This window comes from Crotalus tigris, unplaced genomic scaffold (assembly GCF_016545835.1).
Source record: "Crotalus tigris isolate CLP2741 ecotype Arizona unplaced genomic scaffold, ASM1654583v1 scf7180000019068.10715455, whole genome shotgun sequence".
In the NCBI taxonomy this organism is placed as follows: Eukaryota; Metazoa; Chordata; class Lepidosauria; order Squamata; family Viperidae; genus Crotalus; species Crotalus tigris.
The window spans coordinates 9,202,694-9,224,435 of NW_024097358.1; the positions used below are offsets into that span (position 1 = coordinate 9,202,694).

At 41.9% G+C, this 21,742-nt stretch overlaps 1 protein-coding gene across 31 annotated transcripts in view; it reads right to left on the bottom strand.

The window, feature by feature from the left end:
- The window catches only part of MAPT (microtubule associated protein tau), a 90,343-nt gene that overhangs the window by 11,481 nt on the left and 57,120 nt on the right, over positions 1-21,742 (bottom strand). For 19 of the 31 annotated variants that reach the window (XR_005558610.1, XM_039359052.1, XM_039359055.1 and 16 more), the window contains 6 exons: positions 20,858-21,123; positions 14,649-14,741; positions 3,428-3,465; positions 3,281-3,312; positions 2,555-2,830; positions 1,299-1,411 (listed from right to left, as the gene is read on the bottom strand). Coding sequence is in view for 30 of the 31 variants with exons in the window: in XM_039359052.1 (XP_039214986.1) it covers positions 1,299-1,411; positions 2,555-2,830; positions 3,281-3,312; positions 3,428-3,465; positions 14,649-14,741; positions 20,858-21,123 (818 nt within the window). In the remaining variant the exon portion in view is untranslated. Of the gene's footprint in view, positions 1-1,298; positions 1,412-2,554; positions 2,831-3,280; positions 3,313-3,427; positions 3,466-14,648; positions 14,742-15,298; positions 15,333-20,857; positions 21,124-21,742 lie in introns of those variants that run through there. The other 12 variants (XM_039359049.1, XM_039359041.1, XM_039359057.1 and 9 more) reach the window with 6 other exon arrangements.

Genomic DNA, 21,742 nt, shown 5'->3' on the forward strand with positions numbered 1-21,742 from the left:
CCCAAGGTCTCCGCCCAAGCAAAAAGTGTTTGAACACCTCTGGGGCATTTGAAAACGAAGTGATTCACTTCGTTTTCAAATGCCCCATAGGCGCTCAAACACTTTTTACCCGGAGACCTGACAGAGACAGGAAGCTCCATCTGTGAGCAAATGCGTGCTAAGTTTCTCAAGCGCCCCATTTCCTCCGAACGGAGACTTGAAGCTCTGACTGTGAGCAAATGGGGTGAATGAAAAGGCAAGTGAATCCCCGTTTTCAAGCACCCCATTTGCTCACAGACGGAGCTTCTAATCTCCTGAAGGTCTCTGTCCAGTGGTGTTACAGTGGTGGTGGAAAGGAGTTGTGGGGGGGGGGGAGCAAGAGACTGGCACTGCAAAAACCTTTTGTGCCAAAAATTAAAGTTTCTGGGGTCCGTGATCTCGCAAGAGTTCAGGCATCCATTCTCCACAAAGGAGGATGGGTTCCTGAACTCACACAATATTATAGCATCCAGGATCTTCCAACAACTCTCCTCTCCCTCAAAGGCAAAGAAACCGCAGCAGAGAGGAGGCAGATCTTTGCAAGGTGAGTCCAGTGGGGCAGGATGGGAGGGAGAAGAGGTTGTGAGTGGGAGGGGAATAGCGTGAATGTTGCAGAGTCTTTGCGGTCACTCGTAAGGGCGAATGACTGCCGTTGTACTGCAACATTCATAATTTTGGGACTTCCTCGTAAATACCAGGGGGTGCTTATCGCATAACTTCGAGCGTTAAGTGAACATTCGTAACTCGGGATTACCTGCATATCTGACAACCTGTTGGGAATGCTCTCAATGTGGCAATCTTATTGTTTATGTATCTCTGTACACATCTGAAGGTGCTTTTTAGAAAATGTACCAAGGATATATGAAAAGAGGGATACCTTCTTTAGCAAAGGCATTCCATACAAGGGAAAGTTTATGAGTGTCTTACCCATTTTCTCTTGGCCACCCGTTTTTGAGGGAGATCAACCTGAGAAGTTTATGTGAGCTTGTATATAGCATCTAGTTAGCTCTTAGTTGCTTCTTTACAATTAGGAACAGCTGCTGGTTTAGTCAATGTCTTAATATGCTTCTGTTGGCACGGGGGATATTTATAGATATTGTGTTATGAAAATTGGGACCTAGTAAGAATTGTGTTAAGACTTAAATTAGCACCATTCCAACATTAAAAGATTTGATATACTATTTCTCAAAGCTTAATACAATTATTGCCCTACAGCTTCCTGGGCAACCTGTCCCCATCACCTACACATCTAAAGAACAGCAACAGAAAAATGTTTTTACCTTCTTATTTCCTCCTCCAGGAATATGGGTGATGTTATCTAATGACCCAATTTTTGATTGCACTTTATCTTTGAAATCCAGTTTCTCAGATTTCATCTCTACCACTCCACCACCTAAAGGAAAATGAGCAGGATTAACAGATATCAAAAGGAACATGTAATGATGACTTCTGAAGGAAATAATTTTCTATGTGTATGTTTGTGCATGTTTCTTTCCCTCAAGCAAGTGTTGTGCTTATTTGCTTATGTATCTGAATATGAGTTCTGCCCAATATCCAAATTCAGCTATTCAAGTCTCACACAATTTACAAAGAAATTTTGGATCTTGAAATTTACATTTAGTACTATAGTCGTAATAGTAGTAGTAGTAGTAGTAGTAGCAGCAGCAGCAGCCTAGCTACAATATGCATTCTAAATTCAAAATAACGAAATGTGTTTTACTGAAAGGTAAAAAGAAAAGAAAAACAAATTGGTGTGCAATGAATTTGTGTTTCAAATCACGAAACATGTCTTAGTAACAGCTACAGCTTTAGGGAAATAATTTTAAAAATAAATGTTACTAAGCAGGATCTTCACATGCAGCACTTTTAATAATCTAAACTCATCAACCCCAATGTTTCTACACAGCCCCTTTTCTCTAGCTTCCTGTTTTCTAGACCCCTATATAAATAGGAAATAAAAGCAGGCAGGGCTTACGCTAAGACTCAGAGAATTACTGGACAAGGTTTATTCCCAGAGCAGATTGCATTCCCTACTAAAAGTCTGAAAAATGGTGTTCTAAATTCCAGTAGAGAAGTTTGGTGCACATTAAGGAAGGACTTCCAGGTTTCGACAACACCGCACCCAAAATGTTTCCCTTGAAAGGAAGACATTTGGAGTGATTCCTATAGAAACCACTTGGGTGAATTTGTTGTTCATTTAATTTTACACTTAATTAAACATAGTTTTTTCCTGATGTTCTGGACTAACAAATGGACAAGAATTCTATAAATGACAGCATCCAGTGTTTTGCAGACACTCAGTTAAACAACAGCAGGGATAAACATATGGAGGAAATAATTTCTCTGACCTCATCTATCAATTGTAATTATTCCCTGTTCTCTAAATAATCTATATCCCTTGCAATTATCTTTATTTTTTTCAACTCAGTATTTTAAAAGCAAAATAAAAATAAAACTAACATTTACCTAAGGACAAATAACACAATATATCTTACAAAGATACTTTAAAAATAAAATACAAAGACATCAAAGTCACCTGGTTTGTGATGAATGTTATCCAGAGATCCACATTTGGACGTTACATGGCTAAGATCCACTGGTTTGTATACAATTTGTATCTGTGAGAAGAAAATAAAAAAACAACAACAACTGTACGCTATGGGATTGGAATTTATTTTAAATTTAAAAAAAAAATACCCAAAATAGGCTGAAAAAGTGAGACATACAAAATACTGGAACTTGTTTGGAGAAGAAACACAGTTGGAAGAATCATTTAACCAAGCAAGACTGAACAAAAGCTTTCTGCAAAAAACTGTGAAACCAAAAAGGACATATGTTATCAAAGATTCTCACAAGCATGCACAGATCCACTTTGACTTTAAGAAGATTCATTTAAAGATTCATGGGAAAATAAGAACCAATATATAAGCAAGATACCCATAAAATAGTCGATCCCATGTTTTCAAATAAAGTATCTGTTCTAAAAGTTAATTATCTTGGTTTTTAGAATTAACTCATAGTTCTATATGCCTCTCACATTCATGTTTGTTCCAGAATTTTTTTTATTTTTAATAGCATAGGAGTCCAAATATTACACTCATTTATGTGCTATCCATATAATTAGAGTTATAATATTTCACAAAGAAAGCCATATTTTAAAAATAATTGTTGTACTCATCTCTGAAGATCTCACTATTCTTGCACAATAATCCCTTATGTGGCATACACACTGCATTTCCACAGCATGCAAAAACTATTATACCTCCAGAAGATGGAGATTTGAAACTGAGGGCGCTTAGATGAAAGTAGAAAGTTGAGAGGAGAGAAAAAAGAGAGAGGTGTATAATCAAATAAACTATATCACAGAGAAATTATTTAAAAGCACAACAAGAGAAACTGAGCTAAATACCTTTTTTGATGTAAAACATAAGGTATATGTCCACAAAACTGAAAGAACAGAAATAATCAATGTGCATTGAAAAGGCTGGGGGGGAGGGGAGATAATTCATTTTTTCAAGGATCTTTTTAAAATGCAACTGAAAAAGCATTTGGAACAATGTGGAATTATAATCCCATTATAGCAGGGTCAAGTTATCCAGAAATAAGACATGCACAAAAGGCACAAATATAAACAAAAATACTTACTAGCGGTTATTAGGTTACAACAAATGACACTGCAGGAAGGCATACAACTGGAGAAAAGACATAAGTTCCAAAGGGTGGGAATCAAATCCATCTTTGCTGTGCATTTTGCTCCAAAGTTGAGCAGGTACTAAGATTCTGATTACTTTGCAACCCTCAAGACAGGATTTCTAGACATTAGAAACTGAACAACCTCCATCACAGGAAGCAATCATAGTCCTGAGTTCAGTGATGCTGTTGTGCTATGGTGGAACTCAGTGAAGGCAATCATAATTACAAGTCACAACTCTTCTCTGGCCTCCTTCTCCTATAGGGATTCATTGGAGAATTTTTTTTGGGGGGGGAGGATGTTCTTCTCTGCAGCCCTAAGCAAGATCCAGCCCATTTTCATAACTCGGTGTTTCTTCTGCCAGCTTTTCTCACCATCTTTGTTACTGTTCTGTTCATTTTCCAGTTATCACATTGATGGACAGATGGACAAACAATATCCTAACCCTTTACATAATTTTTTTCCAATATTTTTTTGGATTGGGAAAAATAGAAATTATTTATAATTTAGACCAGTATAATTTTATCAGTCCATTTACCTATTCAGGGATGATGGCCTGAGTTAGAAAGGCTATAAAGTAAATTTTCAGGCTGCTGACCAACTAGGGTAGGGGTATCAAACTGGCGGCCTGCAGGCCAGATATGTCATGCGCAGGCCATGCCCTCCCCAGCTCCGCAAAGGCAAAAAATGTCGTGATATGTCACGTGATGCAATCAAGCTTGACACTTGTGAGCTAGAGCAGAGATCCCTAACCCCTGGTCCGTGGAGCAGTATCAGGCCATGGCATGCCAGCAACCAGTCCGCATAAACAAGGAAAGCCCATTACACAGGATGCAGGCAGCACACAAAACCACGCCCACTCTGGTCCGTGAAAAAACTCTCTCCACGTAACCAGTCCCTGGTGCCCAAAAGATGGGGGAATCTCTGCGCTAGAGGAACATTTCAGACTCTTATATTAATGGGATATATTTGAACATGTTCACCCATACGCAAAAAAATTCAGTGAGATCTGAATTAATTATCTGTTATACAACCATCTGACCTTACTTCTATGTCACATTACTCAAGCAGAGGCCATATGTTAAGAGCATAATCTTCCTCAAACCAGACAAAAGGTCTACCTTTGTTACTCATTTTTCACACAAATATTCCCCAAAATATTTAAGAAAATACCCAGGTCAATTTTATTTTTAAAATTACCACTGAGTAACTATGTCTTGTCAATTAAAAGAAAAAAAGGGGGAGGTTTTAAAAAAATCTTGAGACAAAAATGGCATTTTTGTCTTTATGACTTGTGGACTTCAACTCCCAGAATTCCTGAGCCAGACATGCTAGCTCATGAATTCTGGGAACTGAAGTCCAAAAGTCATAAAAGGGCCATAGTTCCTCCACCCCTGCACTTAGATGTCACAATTCTTTTCTACTTTACTTTCTTTTACTTTCTTTCCTCAAAACCCAATGCAATTACATAGATTATAAGAGGTGCTTTCTTCTATAAAATGTGATGCCCAGTATCTCATTCTCTCAAACCTCCCTCTAGCCATTTTATTCCCCGAGGAAGTCTTTAATTTCCCTGGCTATTTGTCCCAAAATGTAATGCCTATCTCAACATCCAAAATCAATGCCATTCTCTCCTTTTCTCTGCTGAAAGTCTACAAATCACTTCTTTTAAGGAAACTCACTTTCTAAGGACTGTAGTCCTCCACTTAATATTAATAGGAGAAGAATGATATTCTTCCCATTTTCCTGCACAACTTTGCTGCTGTGGTAGGTAGCCAGTCTTTGGTTTCACTTCATTTTGACTCTCTTTCCCGTATGTTTATTCATTCAGTGTGCATGGTAAACTGGTAAGGCAGGAGCAACAGACGCTTCACTGAAATGGGGGTAGCACACAGCAAGGATAGAAAGTACGTATATATCAAGTGTGGGTGTATAATGCACATTGACCTGATAGAAAAGGGGAATAAGGAAGGACGAGGACAAGGAACAACTGAAAACAAATTGTCACTGTCATTGTCTGTAAGCTTCACATTGTAGACATTGTCCACAAATTCTATGTCTAGAATTTAGAAATTAACCTCCTTCAAAACTTACTTCATGAAATTTGATTTGAGAGACATGCTTAGAGAGATCTAATGAAAAATGTTTTTCGTATTCATTCATTTATACAGATTTGCTGCTATGGGAACAACAGTATTGTCATAATTTAATTCCCTCTGCAGACTCTAATAACGTAAACAGCATTGGCTAAATTTCAAGACATTGTAAGAAATGCTACATATAATGCAAAAGAAGAGTAGCTTTTTAAAAGCAATCTTTTAGAATGACATTTATAGAAATTGTTGCAGAGGCAAAATCTAATAATAAACACTCTCAGCTTTCATATATAGTAAATCTATATAGTAATAAACTCTCTTCTATTTCCTTTTCTTTTCAAAATCTGGGCAGTACTTAGTGGCCTATGTTAACTAAATACAGCATTATTTCAGCTATGTTTATAATGTGATCAACTGACTACATATTATTACAATTATAATTGTAGAAGTAGCCTTTATAGTTGTATAATGAAAATAAAAATGTTACAAACTATACCCACAAATAATCATTGTAACTGTACATGTGGAGTTGCCAATAATGGGAGAAAGGTCACAAAGTTAGTTTGAGAAAAGAGCGTTGTCTTACCTGAACGCTTTTTCTCAGCAGGATGGTGTAGACTCCACTGATTGGGTAATTTAATCCCACCTGCTCAGACTAAGACAAAAAAACTCTGCCACGCCTCCTTCTGGGTGTGACTTCCCAGTTTTTGTCGAGGCGAAGCTACCAGACGCAAGGCTCCAAACAAAAAAGGAAGACACAGGCCTAGACTAACACTAACAGGGTGGGTGTGGAGTCTACACCATCCTGCTGAGAAAAAGCGTTCAGGTAAGACAACGCTCTTTTCTCCATCAGGATGGATGTAGACTCCACTGATTGGGACATACCAAAGCTGCTCATGTCCCTATAGGGAGGGAGTCTAGGCTTGTGACCCCTGAGAACCCACTATTTGCTGTAGGACTCTCCTACCGAAAGCAGCCTCAGCTGCTGCAAATTGATCTATCCTATAATGTTTTATGAATGAGGAAGGAGAGGACCATGTCGCAGCCCTGCAAATCTCCTCGAGTGATGCCTGGGTAGACCAAGCCGCTGAGACAGCAGCACTACGTGTAGAGTGAGCAGTAATATGTGAAGGTACCGGAAGGGACTGGGAAATATAAGCCCTGGAAATACACATCCTTATCCACCGACCAATGGTGGAAGAAGAGACCTTCCGACCCATAGTTGAGGGTTGAAAGGACACGAATAATGCCTCGGACTTCCTGAAGGTCGAGGTTCGTTTAATGTAATGGCGCAGAGCCCTGCGCACATCCAACATATGCCACCGTCTCTCCAGATGATGGGAAGGGTTAGGACAGAAGTTAGGAAGGACTAGTTCCTGCGAGCGGTGAAACCCTGTATTGATCTTTGGAACAAATGCAGGATCCAACCTGAGGACCACTCTATCCTCATGGAACATGCACAAGTCCTCCCTGACCGACAGGGCCGCCAATTCTGAAATCCTCCTGGCCGACGTGATGGCCACTAGGAAGGCTACCTTCAATGTAAGGAAGTGAAGGGAGCAAACTTTCAGAGGTTCAAATGGAGAGGACGTTAAAGCCTGTAACACCTTAGAGAGGTCCCAGGATGGATAACGATGAACCGTGGGGGGCCCTACATTGGCCGCACCCTTGAGAAAGGCACTGACTGCTGGGTGTTGGGACAGGGAAACCTGGTTGTCACAGGTGAGAACTGTCGACAAGGCTGCTATCTGCCTACGTATGGTGCTGGTTGACAGACCTCTAGTTAACCCCTCAAGTAAGTAATCTAATATGTCTGGGATGGAGACAGCAAGCGGTGAAAGCCGCTTTTTGGTACACCAAGAGCAAAAACTTCTCCAAGTGGCGTCATAGATTCTGTTGGTCGAGGGACGCCTCGAGGCCTGGATGATGGAAATAACCCCAGAGGAGAAAGACTGTTTGGTCAGACTCTCCCGCTCAAGTGCCAAGCGGCTAATTGGAGCCACTGTGGATCCGGATGTTGGAGGTTCCCCTGGCTGAGAGCTACTCGGTCCGGGGGAATCTTCCATGGAGGTGAAATTGACAGGTCCACCAGGTCGGCAAACCACGGGCGTCTTGGCCAAAATGGAGCCACTAAGATTAGCTCTGCCTGTTCCTGGATGAGCTTGCGAATGGTCGCTTGTATTAGTGGAAGAGGAGGGAATGCATAAAGTACGCCCTCCGGCCATCTGCTCCGGAGGGCGTCCGTTCCCTCCGCCCCCCTCGCCGGAAACCTGGTAAAAAATCTGGGGAGCTGTGCATTGATCGGAGAGGCAAAGAGATCTAGGATGGGCTGTCTGAACCTGCGTGATATTTCCTGGAATAGGATTGAGTCTAGCTTCCACTCTGAGTGATCCACTGTGACCCTGCTCAAGGAGTCTGCCTGTTGATTCGCCTCCCCCGATATGTGCTCTGCCCTGATGGACCTCAGGTTGGACTCTGCCCACAGCCCTATGGCCTGGGCTTCCTGCATGAGTGCCCAAGAGTGGGTGCCCCCTTGTTTGTTTACGTGAGCTTTGGCCGCAATGTTGTCTGTCAGGATTAATACGTGTTTCCCTGATACAAGGGGGGAGAATCTTTGGAGAGCCAGGTGGATGGCCCTGAGCTCCAGCCAATTTATATTGTGAGCCAGGTCTGAACTGGACCACTGACCCTGGGCTAAGTGGTTCAGAATATGACCGCCCCAACCGAACAGACTGGCGTCTGTGGTGAGGGTGATCCTGGTGGGTTCCTTGAACAGAGTGCCCTTGGACAAGGCGGACGAGGTCCACCATAGGAGGGAGGACAGAGTGTGATGGGGAACCCTGACCTTCCTGTTGGAGGCGCTGATGTTGCGTTTCTGAAAAGGAAGAAGGAACCACTGGAGGTTCCTGGAGTGCAATCTGGCCCAAGGAACGATGCCCAGGCAAGAGACCATCTTCCCCAGGAGTTGGGATAATTGTACCAGGGGTACTCTTTTTTCCCCTCGGATCTGCAGTGTCAGCTTCCGGATGCTGACTTGTCGCTCCTGGGAGAGATATACCTTGCATAGGCTGGAATCTATCAGAGCTCCTAGATGGAGCAGACGTCTTGTGGGTGTGATGTGACTCTTTTTGAAATTCACGGAGAACCCGTGATCCTGAAGTGTTTGAATAGTGATTGCCAGGTCCGACTGCCCTGATTGGAAAGATTTGGACTGTATCAGTATGTCGTCCAGGTAGCACTGTACCCGTACGGGTATCATCCTTAGATGAGCCGCCAGCACGGCCAAGATTTTTGTGAAGACCCTCGGGGCCGAGGATAGGCCGAAGGGAAGAGCCCGGTACTGGTAGTGTTTGTGTGCGTAACAGAACCGCAGGAACCTGCGGTGTTCCTGGATGATCGGAATGTGTAAGTAAGCCTCTGTCAGGTCGATGGAGGAAAGGAAATCCCCCTTCCTGATACTTGCCAAGATGGACTTTAGGGTCTGCATCTTGAACCTCCTGTAAATGAGGAAGTAATTTAGACCCTTTAGGTCCAGTATCGCCCTCCAACCGCCTGAGGCTTTGGGAACTACAAACAGGATGGAGTAGAACCCTTCCCCGATCTGTTCCTGAGGAACCCTTTCTATGGCTCTGATCTCTAATAAATGAGCGATGGCTGTTGTGATTAGTTGTGTTTTTGATGTATTGTTTGAAACCGGGCACTGTATAAAACGATCTGGGGGAGAAGATCGAAACTCTAGGGAGAGACCCTGTCTTATGGTCTCTCTGACCCAGGCGTCTGTGGTTGTGTTTTCCCAAACGTCGTAAAACAGTGCCAGTCGACCCCCAATGGGGTAGTCCTCCTTGGCGTCACTTGGACCGCCTGTAAGGACGACTGCCTGATCCCCTGAAGGGACGCTTGGTCTGGAACTGACCCCTGGCTGCACTACTCTGGCGGTCCTGTTGCCGATCCTGTCTGAAAGAATAGGATCGCGAGCCTCTGGGCCAATCCCAGGACTGCCCTGCCCGAAAGGGCTGTCTCCAATCCCAGGAACCGCTGGGACGGAATGATGGCCTACGGAAGTCCTGTTGGGGCCGTCTATCTGGTTTTTTAGAGGGATGGGCCAGCGCCTTGCGCTTGTCCTTGCCCTCAATGATGTGAGGCTCTAGGACCGGACCAAAAAGGTGGGTGCCACTGTACCTAGATGTTGCTAAGCGCCACTTTGCCTTTAAATCCGTGCGCCATTGCTTCAACCAGAGCAGCCTACGTGACGCCACTGAGGCTGCAATGGATCTGGCTGAACATCTAGCCGAGTGTAAGGATGCATCCGCAATGTATTCGGATGCTGCCACTATTTTCCCTATTGTTTGGTGCGCTCTGACCTGATCCGGCGGAATGAGCGTCTGGAGTTCCTGCAACCACATAATTGCCGAGCGTGCAAAGAAGGAGGATGAGGTTGCCGCCCTTATGGCCCAAGCCGAAGATTGGTGAGCTCTACGAAAAGAGAACTCGAACTTTTTGTCCTCTGCCTTCAAGAATTCAGCCATGTCCCCCGGGACGGCGGTATTGGAGAACAGAGAGGTCAGCGGAGCGTCTACAGATGGGACTTCTAGAAGAGAAGCGAAAGAAGAAGAGACATTGTAAAGTTTCTTGTCTAAACTGCTCTGTGAAGGAGTGGTAGCAAGGGATGCCCACTGCTTTTCCACCGTAGACCTGAAGACTAGTGGGCATGGAATCTGCGGTTCCTCCTTGACCTTTTCCGCAAACAGAGGGTTGGCTTCCCGGTTGGATGAGGAAGAAGGAGTCTCCTCCTGGGCTGAGGTAAGTTTTACCGTGTCAATAGCCCTTACGAGGAGTGATCGAAAAATGGCCGGATCGAAAAGCCCGGAAGAGGTCACCTGTTCAGGAGCTGGATCCTCCTCCTCAGACAAGGGAGTGTCTGCAACTCCCAGTTCCACTGATCCCTCCTCCCCTAATTGTGAGGATGTCTCCGAAACAGCAGAGCTAGGTCTAGTATCACGCTCCACCAGAGGTGGGGGAATAGATGCGGGAGGAGTAGGATGGGACTGCACCTGGCTACTCTCAGTTGATGACATAAACTGTCTGAATACTTGGTGCATGAAGGCCTGGAATTGAGCCTGGGACCACATTTCCCCTTGGTCCCTGGAACTGACCCCAACCTCCGTTGAGGCACACCTGGTCTCAGGTGGTTGGTGTGCTGATGAAGGAGAGGAGCGAGGAGGACCTACCTGCTCGGTTTCCCCCCGAGGAGACCAAGGTCTTAGGGCATCCTGAGATGATTCAAATTGAGGTTCTGTCAAAGGAGTATCCAGTGGGGCGGGGGAAACCGTTTCAGTCCCACTGGATCTGAGCCTTTGTGCCTTGGAGAATTCTCTCTCCAATGCTAAGTGTCTCCTTGTGGCCTCTCGCCCGGCTGATTTGGAAGTATCTTTGGAAGACAGATGTTTGGTTTTAGCTTTTTTCTTCCCCCCCATGTTCAATTCTTCAGATCTGCGCTTTGCTTGAGCGGGGGGGGGGACACTAGATTGAGAAGCCTGGGGCGAGGAGCTGTCTGCCATTGCTGTCTAGGTATTCCTGGACAGTAGTACCTAGAAATGGGGGGAGGAACCCAACACGCAGATCACAGTCAGAGATGGAAAACCGATCCTTGCTCTGAACAGAAGGCAATGGCAAGAACAGCCAGACAGTGTTCTAATGCTGTCTGAACAGGCCTTGTGACAAAAGGTCACGGGCTAAACTGAGAAACAGGTGGACAATAAAAGAATCTCTTCGCTCTTCTCTTCTAGGCCTTAGGACCAGTTAATAACACCTTGGTCTGCTCAAATGCAGCCAAGGCCCACACCTGGAGTAGCCCCCTCAAGTTTGACCACAACTCCTGTGGATACAAAAATATCTCCCCCCCCTGAACAGGTCTGCTCACAGACCAAGTGACACAGGCAACAACTATGCGTCCGCAATAATGCAGGAATAACTGCCAATGATTATGCAAAAATTTCAATTAGGCCTCCAAAATGGCGTCCGCCACGTGGGACCTCTAGAAGCAGCCGCGCTAGACCATGCGGTCAAAATGGCGGCCGCCAGGCCTTAAGGCCTGGAGAAGCAAAACCCTGTCGTATTTTAAACAGGAGAATCAATTACACAGCAGGGGAATACAAGGCTGATTTGGGATTCCTCCCCCAGTCCCCAAGCACTTGCGATTAGTAGCGCAGCCCCTGCTGCGATCCAGATAAAGCTGCAGTCAGGAATTCTCCCTCAAGGCCTCGAAGCAAGTAAATCACTCAGGAGGTCTCCAAGTTGAAAGGCCGACCTCCGCTACCCAGCTGAATTGGCGGAATCGCAAAGAGGCTACAGATCGTCGGAACGAGAGCTCCCTAACGAACGAAGCCTGCAGCCTCCTTTTCAAAGCCCAAAGGGCTGCAGGGGAGGGAGGACAGAGTCCCTATCCCCCCCAACGCAATCCTCTTAATTTGGAAGTGAAAGCCGAATTAATCTAATTGTTAATCAATTTGAATTTAAAGTATCCAATTTTAATTGAATAGCCTAAAAGAAAAAAGGAAAGAATCAAACTTAGCTAGGAGCCTTCTGAAAAGCGTCTTGCTGAGCACGAGACTAAGACAAAAACTGGGAAGTCACACCCAGAAGGAGGCGTGGCAGAGTTTTTTTGTCTTAGTCTGAGCAGGTGGGATTAAATTACCCAATCAGTGGAGTCTACATCCATCCTGATGGAGAAAATAGAATCCTAAGGGAGAAATAGTGTCTGAGGAGGAATTGCAGGCCTGTAAGGCATACAAATGAGCCAGACATCACTATGCTAGGATAAAAAAGATAGGACCTAGGAAAAAAGGTGCCTTGTTCATTGTTATTTTATGCAGCCTACTTTTAAGTATTCATGAACTACATCAGGGGTTTTCAACCTTGGCAACTTTAAGACTTGTGGACTTCAATTCCCAGAATTCCTCAGCCAGCTTTGCTGGCTGAGGAATTCTGGGAGTTGAAGTCCACAAGTCTTAAAGTTGCCAAGGTTGAGGACTCCTGAACTACATAATATTAACCAAAATCCCTCTTAGAAATTGTACACTTTTGCTTATATACTTTTCAGTCTCTGAATTAGAGAGTGCAGATACATACATTAAAAGCATGACACTAATCCAAGGACACCTTGTATGTTTTCATTAAATTTTTATCCAGAGCTATCTTTTTGAAATTTTTAATAATTATTTTTAAAATGCCAACTATTAAGATCATTTTCTCCACTGCAGACAAATGTCACAAATATGTCAGCTGATAAAACACAGAAACAGAGAACATTGTACAAATACAACATCATGCAAATAGTGTTCTTGAAAAGACAAACTAGTAAACAGACTAATAATGCAAACAATGCAAGTTTAATTAGTAAATTAATTTTTTTCTTTTACAAAACGTGCTATTAAATGTGTATTTCAAGTGCCATGCACATATGCCCTAAAACTTTGAGTTGGAAGATTAAATTCAGAATCTCAGGATAAAGATCACTCCAAATTGTAAAAAAAAAACCAAAACCTGGCATTCTTAAGGTGCTTCCAGACAAAGCTTATTGCAACAAATAAAATGCATTTATCAACTTACCTCTTGAGAATTGATAAACGGCAGGGTGGGAGGGGAGGGAAAAGTGGTGAGAATATTAAGGAGAGCTACACATATAAATACATACTCTGAATTCCCCCTAAAATTCTATGAGTGACAGTAGTACCATAAAAGCCTAATCTGGAAGCACCTTTGCTTGCAGAAGAAGTACAGAAATACACAGTTTTTAGCATCTGGTGAAGGCTCAAAATTCAATATTGGATAGATCTGTTTTTGATTAGCCAACAAGATTCATAAGCCATCTGTCTCTTCATTTCTTATAAAAATAAATTAAGAAATGGAGCAGGGCTATCAAGAAATGAGAAAAATTACTATCATAGTCCAGCAAAATCCTGAGATTTGGTAAAGATAGATAGGTAGGTAGAAGATATATTTTTCTCTCCACTACCTCACTAGTAAGTCTCTGGAAATTTTATACTCAGTATAACTAAATAAGGGATATTATGGGAAGAGATAGTAAGAATGAATTGGCTTGCTTGAGCCCCTAACAAGTTATGTTGTCCCAGAGAGCATTAATTTCTACACTGAAACACTATTCTTAACAGGTGAGGCCTGATTTGCCACAGATCCAATGACCCAGTCTATTGATTCCATACAACATCTGACACTAAATTCTACTTTTTCTACATTCCTCATGCTTTAAAAATCACCAATTATAGAAGCAAAACAAATCATGTAAAAAAAACCCCTGTAAATGTAAACGATAATGTGCTTAATTGCACATTCTGGGTTAAGGGAACATGCTTATCCTTTAAAAAGAAAAGAAAAAAAAATATGTTTCAGATGCAGAACATCTGATTTACCATGACTATGCATAACATTTTCACGAGTCCTCCAGAAAAGCACATATTGTTCATCAAATTTCTAGATTTTTATCTTTTGTTAACGTCTTCCTCTTTCCCTAACTGAACCGGACAACACATTGACCAGAAGCCTGAAAACTATGCAATTAAAAATGATTACCTTACAGTATTATTTGTGAAAAATAGCCAATTAATTCTGCACATATTGCCACACACAGACTCTGCTGGAGGTTTAATCAAGCCATATCTTTCCTAGTAGGAGGTTAATTTATATATGTTATATTTAAGTGTGTTACCAATGGCTGGCTGGCTGGCTGAGCAAGCAGCATTGGCATTTTGGGATTAATGCAGAATTCATGCCACTAATAATAAGTTATTTTATTATAGTGCATTGAATGGTGTGAAGGTACTCACACTGCCTCCTCCTGGGATATGTTTGACATTATCCTTTGATCCACACCTGGATTGGACATGGCTAAAGTCCAGCTTCTTATTAACCACCTGCACCTTTGATAGTCAGAAAAAGAACGTAAGTGACACCTACTGCCAGCCAAAGATACAGTGCAAAGGGTTTCTCTATGTATAACAGTAAACTTAGAAGAAAGAAGAAACAGAAAATTTCTCCAAGGCATTTTTCAGCGACTTGGTTTAACAAATGAAACCACACATTTCAGCTCTGCAGAAGTGAGCAACTGGAAAGCAAGCTTTAAATTAATACTTACAAAGTATTTGTATAAGTTGAAGAGTAATTTACATATTTCGTCAGTACTATGCCAAATTTAGTGTAACTTTTAATATCAATGTGGGGCTCTGTGGCCCCCACAAGCAAATACCTGGATATCCCACGACTCACTGGATATATCTTTGATCAGCACAAGGAAAACCAACATTGTAACATACTGATGAAACTGGAAAAAAAAAACACGAAGCAGACTTCTCTTGCTAAATATGCCTATTTTCAGTTTGTTTCTGCATTCTTGCTTATTGGACTTGAAAAAATATTCAGGGCTGGTATATGACGTGCAATTTTAGCATGACAAGTGTAATTGGGTAAGTATACCCACCATATGAAGATGGCTTGTGTCTGCAGAGTGAAAGCTGAAATCAAATGAAAGTTTTTATTAGACTGAAAAATCATCCCTGGATCCTGCCATTTTGGATATCCCCCAATATACAACTTGTTGGGAAAACATTTTGAAGAATCCACGGAGCATATATTACAGCAGGGGTTCTCAATCTTGGCAACTTTAAGACTTGTGGACTTCAACTCTCAGAATTTCTCAGCCAGCAAAGCTGGCTGAGGAATTCTGGGAATTGAAGTCCACAAGTCTTAAAGTTGCCAAGGTTGAGAACCCCTGTATTACAGAGAATTCTGGATGAAACAAATTATTTTGATCCATTTCTGTCTTTTCAGGCTTCAGATCTGGATGTGGAACTGAAATAATATTGGTCACTCTAGTGGATGACCTTGTCAGGACAAAAATGTGGGGGTTGTAACCACTGCATCTCTCTGCAGTGAGAGTCACTTTAGCCAATCTACACTGGTGCTGCAGTAAATGCCCATTTGTTTCTTGATATGAGTCAAACTGCTGTTAATTAAATTCTACATAGCTTAGGTCAAGATAATTTTGGGGATCACTTGCTTCCCGTTAACAGTAAAAAGGAATGCTCCTGTTTCTTCCCTTACATTTGGGTTATGAGACAAATAGTTGTAAAGAAGCATACTTTTCCTGTGGCAGCCTCTATTTTGTGGAAATATTTGCCATCCGAGATCAATTGGCCCACTCACACCTTACCTTTACGAAGACAGTGAGGATCATACTTTTTATTGCACATATATTATGTATAAGCTATCTTAAAAGATTTTTGAATAGCTGGATTTTGTGAGAATGGGAATAAAATAAAAGGAAGCAGACAAAGCACTTTCAGAGTGGGAACTGAATCTTCTTCTGAAACTAGTTGTACATCCTGCTGGTATCCATGCCATGGTTTCCTGGGCATGATACAGTTATTCAAACAATCAAGTCAGCATCTGCCATGGGGACCAGATAATCAACATTGGTCTTTTTAAATAACACTAAAAGAAGCATTGAGCAAACTACATACTATTGCTACTTCTGTTAACAATAACCTTTTTTCCTCTTTCCTCTCAGTAATAATAATAATAATAATAATAATAATAATAATAATAATAATAATGAGGAGGAGGAGGAGGAGGAGGAGGAGGAGGAGAAGAAGAAGAAGAAGAAGAAGAAGAAGAAGAAGAAGAAGAAGAAGAAGAAGAAGAAGTAGTAGTAGTAGTAGTAGTAGTAGTAGTAGTAGTAGTAGTAGTAGTAGTAGTAGTAGTAGTTGGAAGATATCTTGGAGATCATCTAGTCCAGGGCTTTTCAACCAGTGGTACGGGTACCATCTGTGGTACATTGGCACCTGGCAGATGGTACGCAACCATCCTAGAAAAGTAGCGGGGGAGGGGAATGAGCTGAACCGGTGTCAACATCACACAAGCCTGAGCAACAGATGGCTGGAGCTGCAGGGATGTGAGGGCTCAGCGGAAGCGCCAGGATCAGTGCTTCTTCGGGGCTGTCAAGGCTCAGTGGAAGTGTCAGGATAGGGGCCAGGCTCCAGCTGAAGCTCAGTGCTGATCCTGATGCTTCTGCTGAGCCCAGAAGAAGCACCGATCAGCTGGAATGTTGCAGCATTTCCAGGGTCTTATGATTTACATTCAGATGCTTGGCAACTGATTCATATTTATGACAGTCACAGTGTCCCACAATGTGAAGTGACCAAAACCTGCTGCAACCACCCAGCAGATGGGGGGAATAAAAACCAAACACCCCCCCCACTCCACCCCCACTGCCAATCCTCATCAGAAATGCTCACAACAATGAAAACCTCGGACAGGAGGAAGAGCGCCGCCGGGTGAGCAGGCAGGTGTCTTGCTCAGCTGTGGCTTGGGGGGCACTTTTTTCAGTGCCATTTTAACCTCGAGCAGTCACTAAGCGAACTGTTGTAAGTCAAGGACTACCTGTACCTTTTTCCTTTTTTTTTTTTTTTTTTTGGTCATCAAGTTTTTGACACTTTGCTAGGTGACTGGTGGTACTCGGATGTTGCCATATCGTAAAAGTGGTACAATGGATGAAAAGGTTGAAAAGCCCTGATCTAGTCCAACCCCCTGCTCAGGCAGGAAACCCTATACCATTTCAGACAAATGGCTGTCCAGTCGCTTCTTAAAAACTTCCAGTGTTGGAGCATTCACCGCTTCTGTACTCTGAGACAGCATGGAGAAGGAATGGTGGTAAGTGAATGAATCTACAAATCACCATCCAAGGAGCGGCAATTATTGGTAAGCTCAACTTCTCCAACTTATTTTTGGCCTCTGACTAGTAGAGGTACACTTGGCAAATATGTTTACAGTATCTGCAGGCAGAATGGATCTCTTAAGACAGAACAAAAATTAAGTATCATCAAGAAGCATCATCCAAATAATCAGATGAAGTACTATGCAATGTTTTTGACTGTGGCCGATTCTGCAAAAGTCAGGAGAAGAACAGGAGAAAGAAACACTTAAAGAAGTAGCTATAGGACAATGACAAGCTTTTATTACAGACTGGTTAAACTACAAAACTGTTGAGAAAAAGCTAGTAAGTCTTTCTTAGGTGTAAAAAATGAAGCAGAAAAAATATAATCTGAATTTGATATAGCGGAAAAATTACAAACTACAGTAATAACATTTTATCTGAGATAGAAAAGTCAAGTCAAGGTAGAGAGACTTTAAGATTCTTTAAACTTCTGATGAAAAATGCTAGAAAAAATAAACTGGGACACGGGGTAAAAATTCAGGTCTGGAGACAGATCTGGCTGAAATTAGGACCCATTTCAAAAGTAGCTGGACCATAGAGATGGTAGACCACTGTGAGTTGTGATTTTAGGTGCAAATGGATTAGCAGGATTCTCAGAATCCTGACCCTATCAAATGAACCACTACAAATAAGAAGGGATGAAATATCAGCTACAAGCTTTTAGAATCAGATGTAGCATATTCAGCGGAAGCATATTTCTCTTTTCCTGTTCAATTGAAATTCTGAATCAATTGGTTCCAAAGGTCAAGTTTGAAATAGAAAGAATTTTCCATATTGACAGAAACCAAAGACTACAGTACAAATAACATAAATGAATACAGTAAGTTTGAGGGAAATAATACGTACTATATGGTCTTCTGGGAAGTAGGCTAACAAGAGTGGAATTTCTGTCTGTTATAATTAGCTCCCCAACTCTCCTATGATGTAGCAATGGTGAACATGAAAAAAAAAAAAGTGGTGTAAACTGGCCTAAGTTGTCTCTGAAGGACATCTGATAGAAAGATCAAATGTACATGCTTTGACTTCAGTTAGTGTTCAGGAAACAATGTTGTAAAACTGGAATTATCAATAAGGCAAAATGGAGTATTGGGTAGGAGAAGAACATCTGTTCTTTTTACACTCTTTTCATTTCTTCATTTTTACTGTTGTAAGCCATGTAGGGTAGCCCTTCAGTGGGATAGACAGGAAATAAATTTAATAAATAAATAGGCATAAGTAATAAATCTTCTTAACTGGAACTTAACATGTGGTCCTCATTCTTCATACCTGACATTAATCTAGTCAACTAATGGTCAGCTTATATTGGCTCTTGATAAGTGTCAACAGAATTTAAGGGGGAAGGCTGAATTGGATTGCTTATGGACAGAAATTACTAACTCCCAGAGATTGATGAAGAAGAGGAAGAGGAAGAGGAAGAAGAGGAAGAAGAAAAAGAAGAAGAAGAAGAAGAAGAAAAAGAAGAAGAAGAAGAAGAAGAAGAAGAAGAAGAAGAAGAAGAAGAAGAAGAAGAAGAAGAAGAAGAAGAAGAGGAGGAGGAGGAGGAGGAGGAGGAGGAGGAGGAGGAGGAGGAGGAGGAAGAAGAAGATCATTAAATAGGGAATTCTGTTACTTCTAAATTCTAAATACTTTGTCTTGTTTTGATTGCCTGATTTAAAAAAAAACATATCTTTTAACATAATGGCATGATGATGAACATTTCAAGTAGGGTGTTAATGAGCCTGGTTATTAGAATCAGAAAAAAAAGGTTTCTCTGTCCCTGCTAGTAACATCATCAAAATATAACATTAGAGAGAGAGAGAGAGAGATTCAGAGGGCAGGACTATAACATACCTGGGCTGAAATCAAGTATTATTTGTTCTTAATATTCTAGCAATAAAATGACCTTCCTATATAAAAACCACTCTATGTCTTATCAGACTTCCTTGCTAGAACACACCTACTTTATGGGCAAGATGAGACACCTGCTCCATTCAAGATCCTGCTGATCTTTAATTCTCAGTAACCTCAGCCAATACAGTCAGATAGAGACTGAATTATTGAATTATTCTTCAGTATAATTTTGGGAGGAGCAGGATCTTCACATGTGATGTATATAGTGCTGTCTTGTTGCTGCTGTGATTAGTGCTTCCACACATAGCTTTAATGGCATATGTTCTAATCAGAGCAACGTATGTTCCATTCGCTTCACTGCTTTGTACCTACTCAGTTCCTATGTATTTTCTAATTTAGAAGGAATCCTTAGCAAATAATAATAATAATAATAAAAAGTTGGAAGGGACCTTGGAGGTCATCTGGTCCAACCCCCTGCTCAGGCAGGAAACCCTATACCATTTCAGACAAATGGCCATCCAGTCTCTTCTTAAAAACTTCCAGTGTTGGAGCATTCACCACCTCTGGAGGCAGGTTGTTCCACTGGTTAATTGTTCTAACTGTCAGGAAGTTTCTCTTTAGTTCAGTGATTCTCAACCTTTCTAATGCCATGACCCCATAATACAGTTCCCCATGTTGTGGTGACCCCCAAGTGGGTGTGGCCACCAATAAGAGGGAGTAGGACAGCTAGGGAAAAGGGAAAAAAATGGCGGACAGCATGGTTTGGTGACCCCCGTGAAATAGTCATTTGACCCCAAATGGGGTCCCGACCCACAGGTTGAGAACCACTGCTTTAGTTCTAGGTTGCTTCTCTCCTTGATTAGTTTTCACCCATTGCTTCTTGGAAAATAGCTTCACTCCCTCTTCTTTGTGGTAGCCCCTGAGATACTGGAACACTGCTATCATGTCCCCCCTCGTCCTTCTCTTCATTAAACTAGACATCCCAATTCCAGCAACCGTTCCTTATATGCTTTAGCCTCCAGTCTCCTAATCATCTTTGTTGCTCTTCTCTGTACTCTTTCTAGAGTCTCAGCATCTTTTTTACATTATGGTGACCAAAACTGGATGCAGTATTCCAAGTGTGGTCTTACCAAGGCATTGTAAAGTGGTAGTAATACTTCACGTGATCTTAATTCTATCCCTCTGTTAATGTTATGAACACATATCTTTTCAGTAATGTCAATATTACCTAACCAATCATCTCACATACATGGGCTACTACATCATCAAATTTTGAGTGTTTGTATTCTGCCAGGTGAAGGTAGCTCATAAAGCTGAGAAAGTCTCACCAGCAGGGAATGCAATGCTGGGATGGCAAAGAGAGAAAGATACACCCTCTACTAAAGCTGGCCTGCATATCTGTTTCCACAGAAATATAAACCATGTAAGCTTTACCTTTCCACCCCCAGGTTGATGCTTTAAGTTGTCAGTAGAACCAATTTTGGACTTGATATTCTTCAGGTCCGGCATGGGGACCGGAGCTGTCTGCAAGCGGCTCTTGGCAGAAGAAGGAGATTTTGGTGGTGTACGAACCACTGCAACCTTCTTGGGCTCCCTGTTTGGTGGAGTTGGCAAGGAAGGTGTGCGAGAGCGACTGCCGGGGGTTCCTGGAGATCCAGGACTGCTGTACCCACTTCTTTCTCCAGACTTGGTTGGCTCACCTACAGTTTGAGATTGAACGGATTTTAAGTGCTGATTCTAAATTTTATTTCCTACTATTCAATAAGCATGAAATATCCACATAACATCAAGAAGGTAATGCTGTATGGTTCTATTAAGCTATTTTGCACCCATAAAAATTGTTATTGCAGAATGTAGTCCACATCCAACAATATAAACAGTGTGTTCTTCTGAGTAATAATTTCATTATGCCATTGTGTCACTGCAAATGTACTACTCTGTTATAATTGCATTGTAATTAACAAATTGGTGGGGTCTTCGGTGCTTGGATTTCTTGCAGACATTTCATTACTAAATTAGGTAATATCATCACTGCTAGCTGATTATGCATTTTCAGTAAACCCGGAATACAGTATGTTAAATTAAACTACATTCAAATATTTCCACTATGGAAGTAACAAATTAGAGATTGTGTCTTTTTCAGTGCTTGCAAAGTCCAAATAACAAAATAAAATGTAGATGTTCCAACCTTCTAGAGTAAGTTTCTCCCAAGTTCCTATTGGTCTTAATTTAGTAATCTTCAGACTTACAGTGAAGATGGCCAACTGAAAATATACCCTGGGAGTGCTTCCGGGAGTTCCTTGAAGGGGTTTTCTCTTG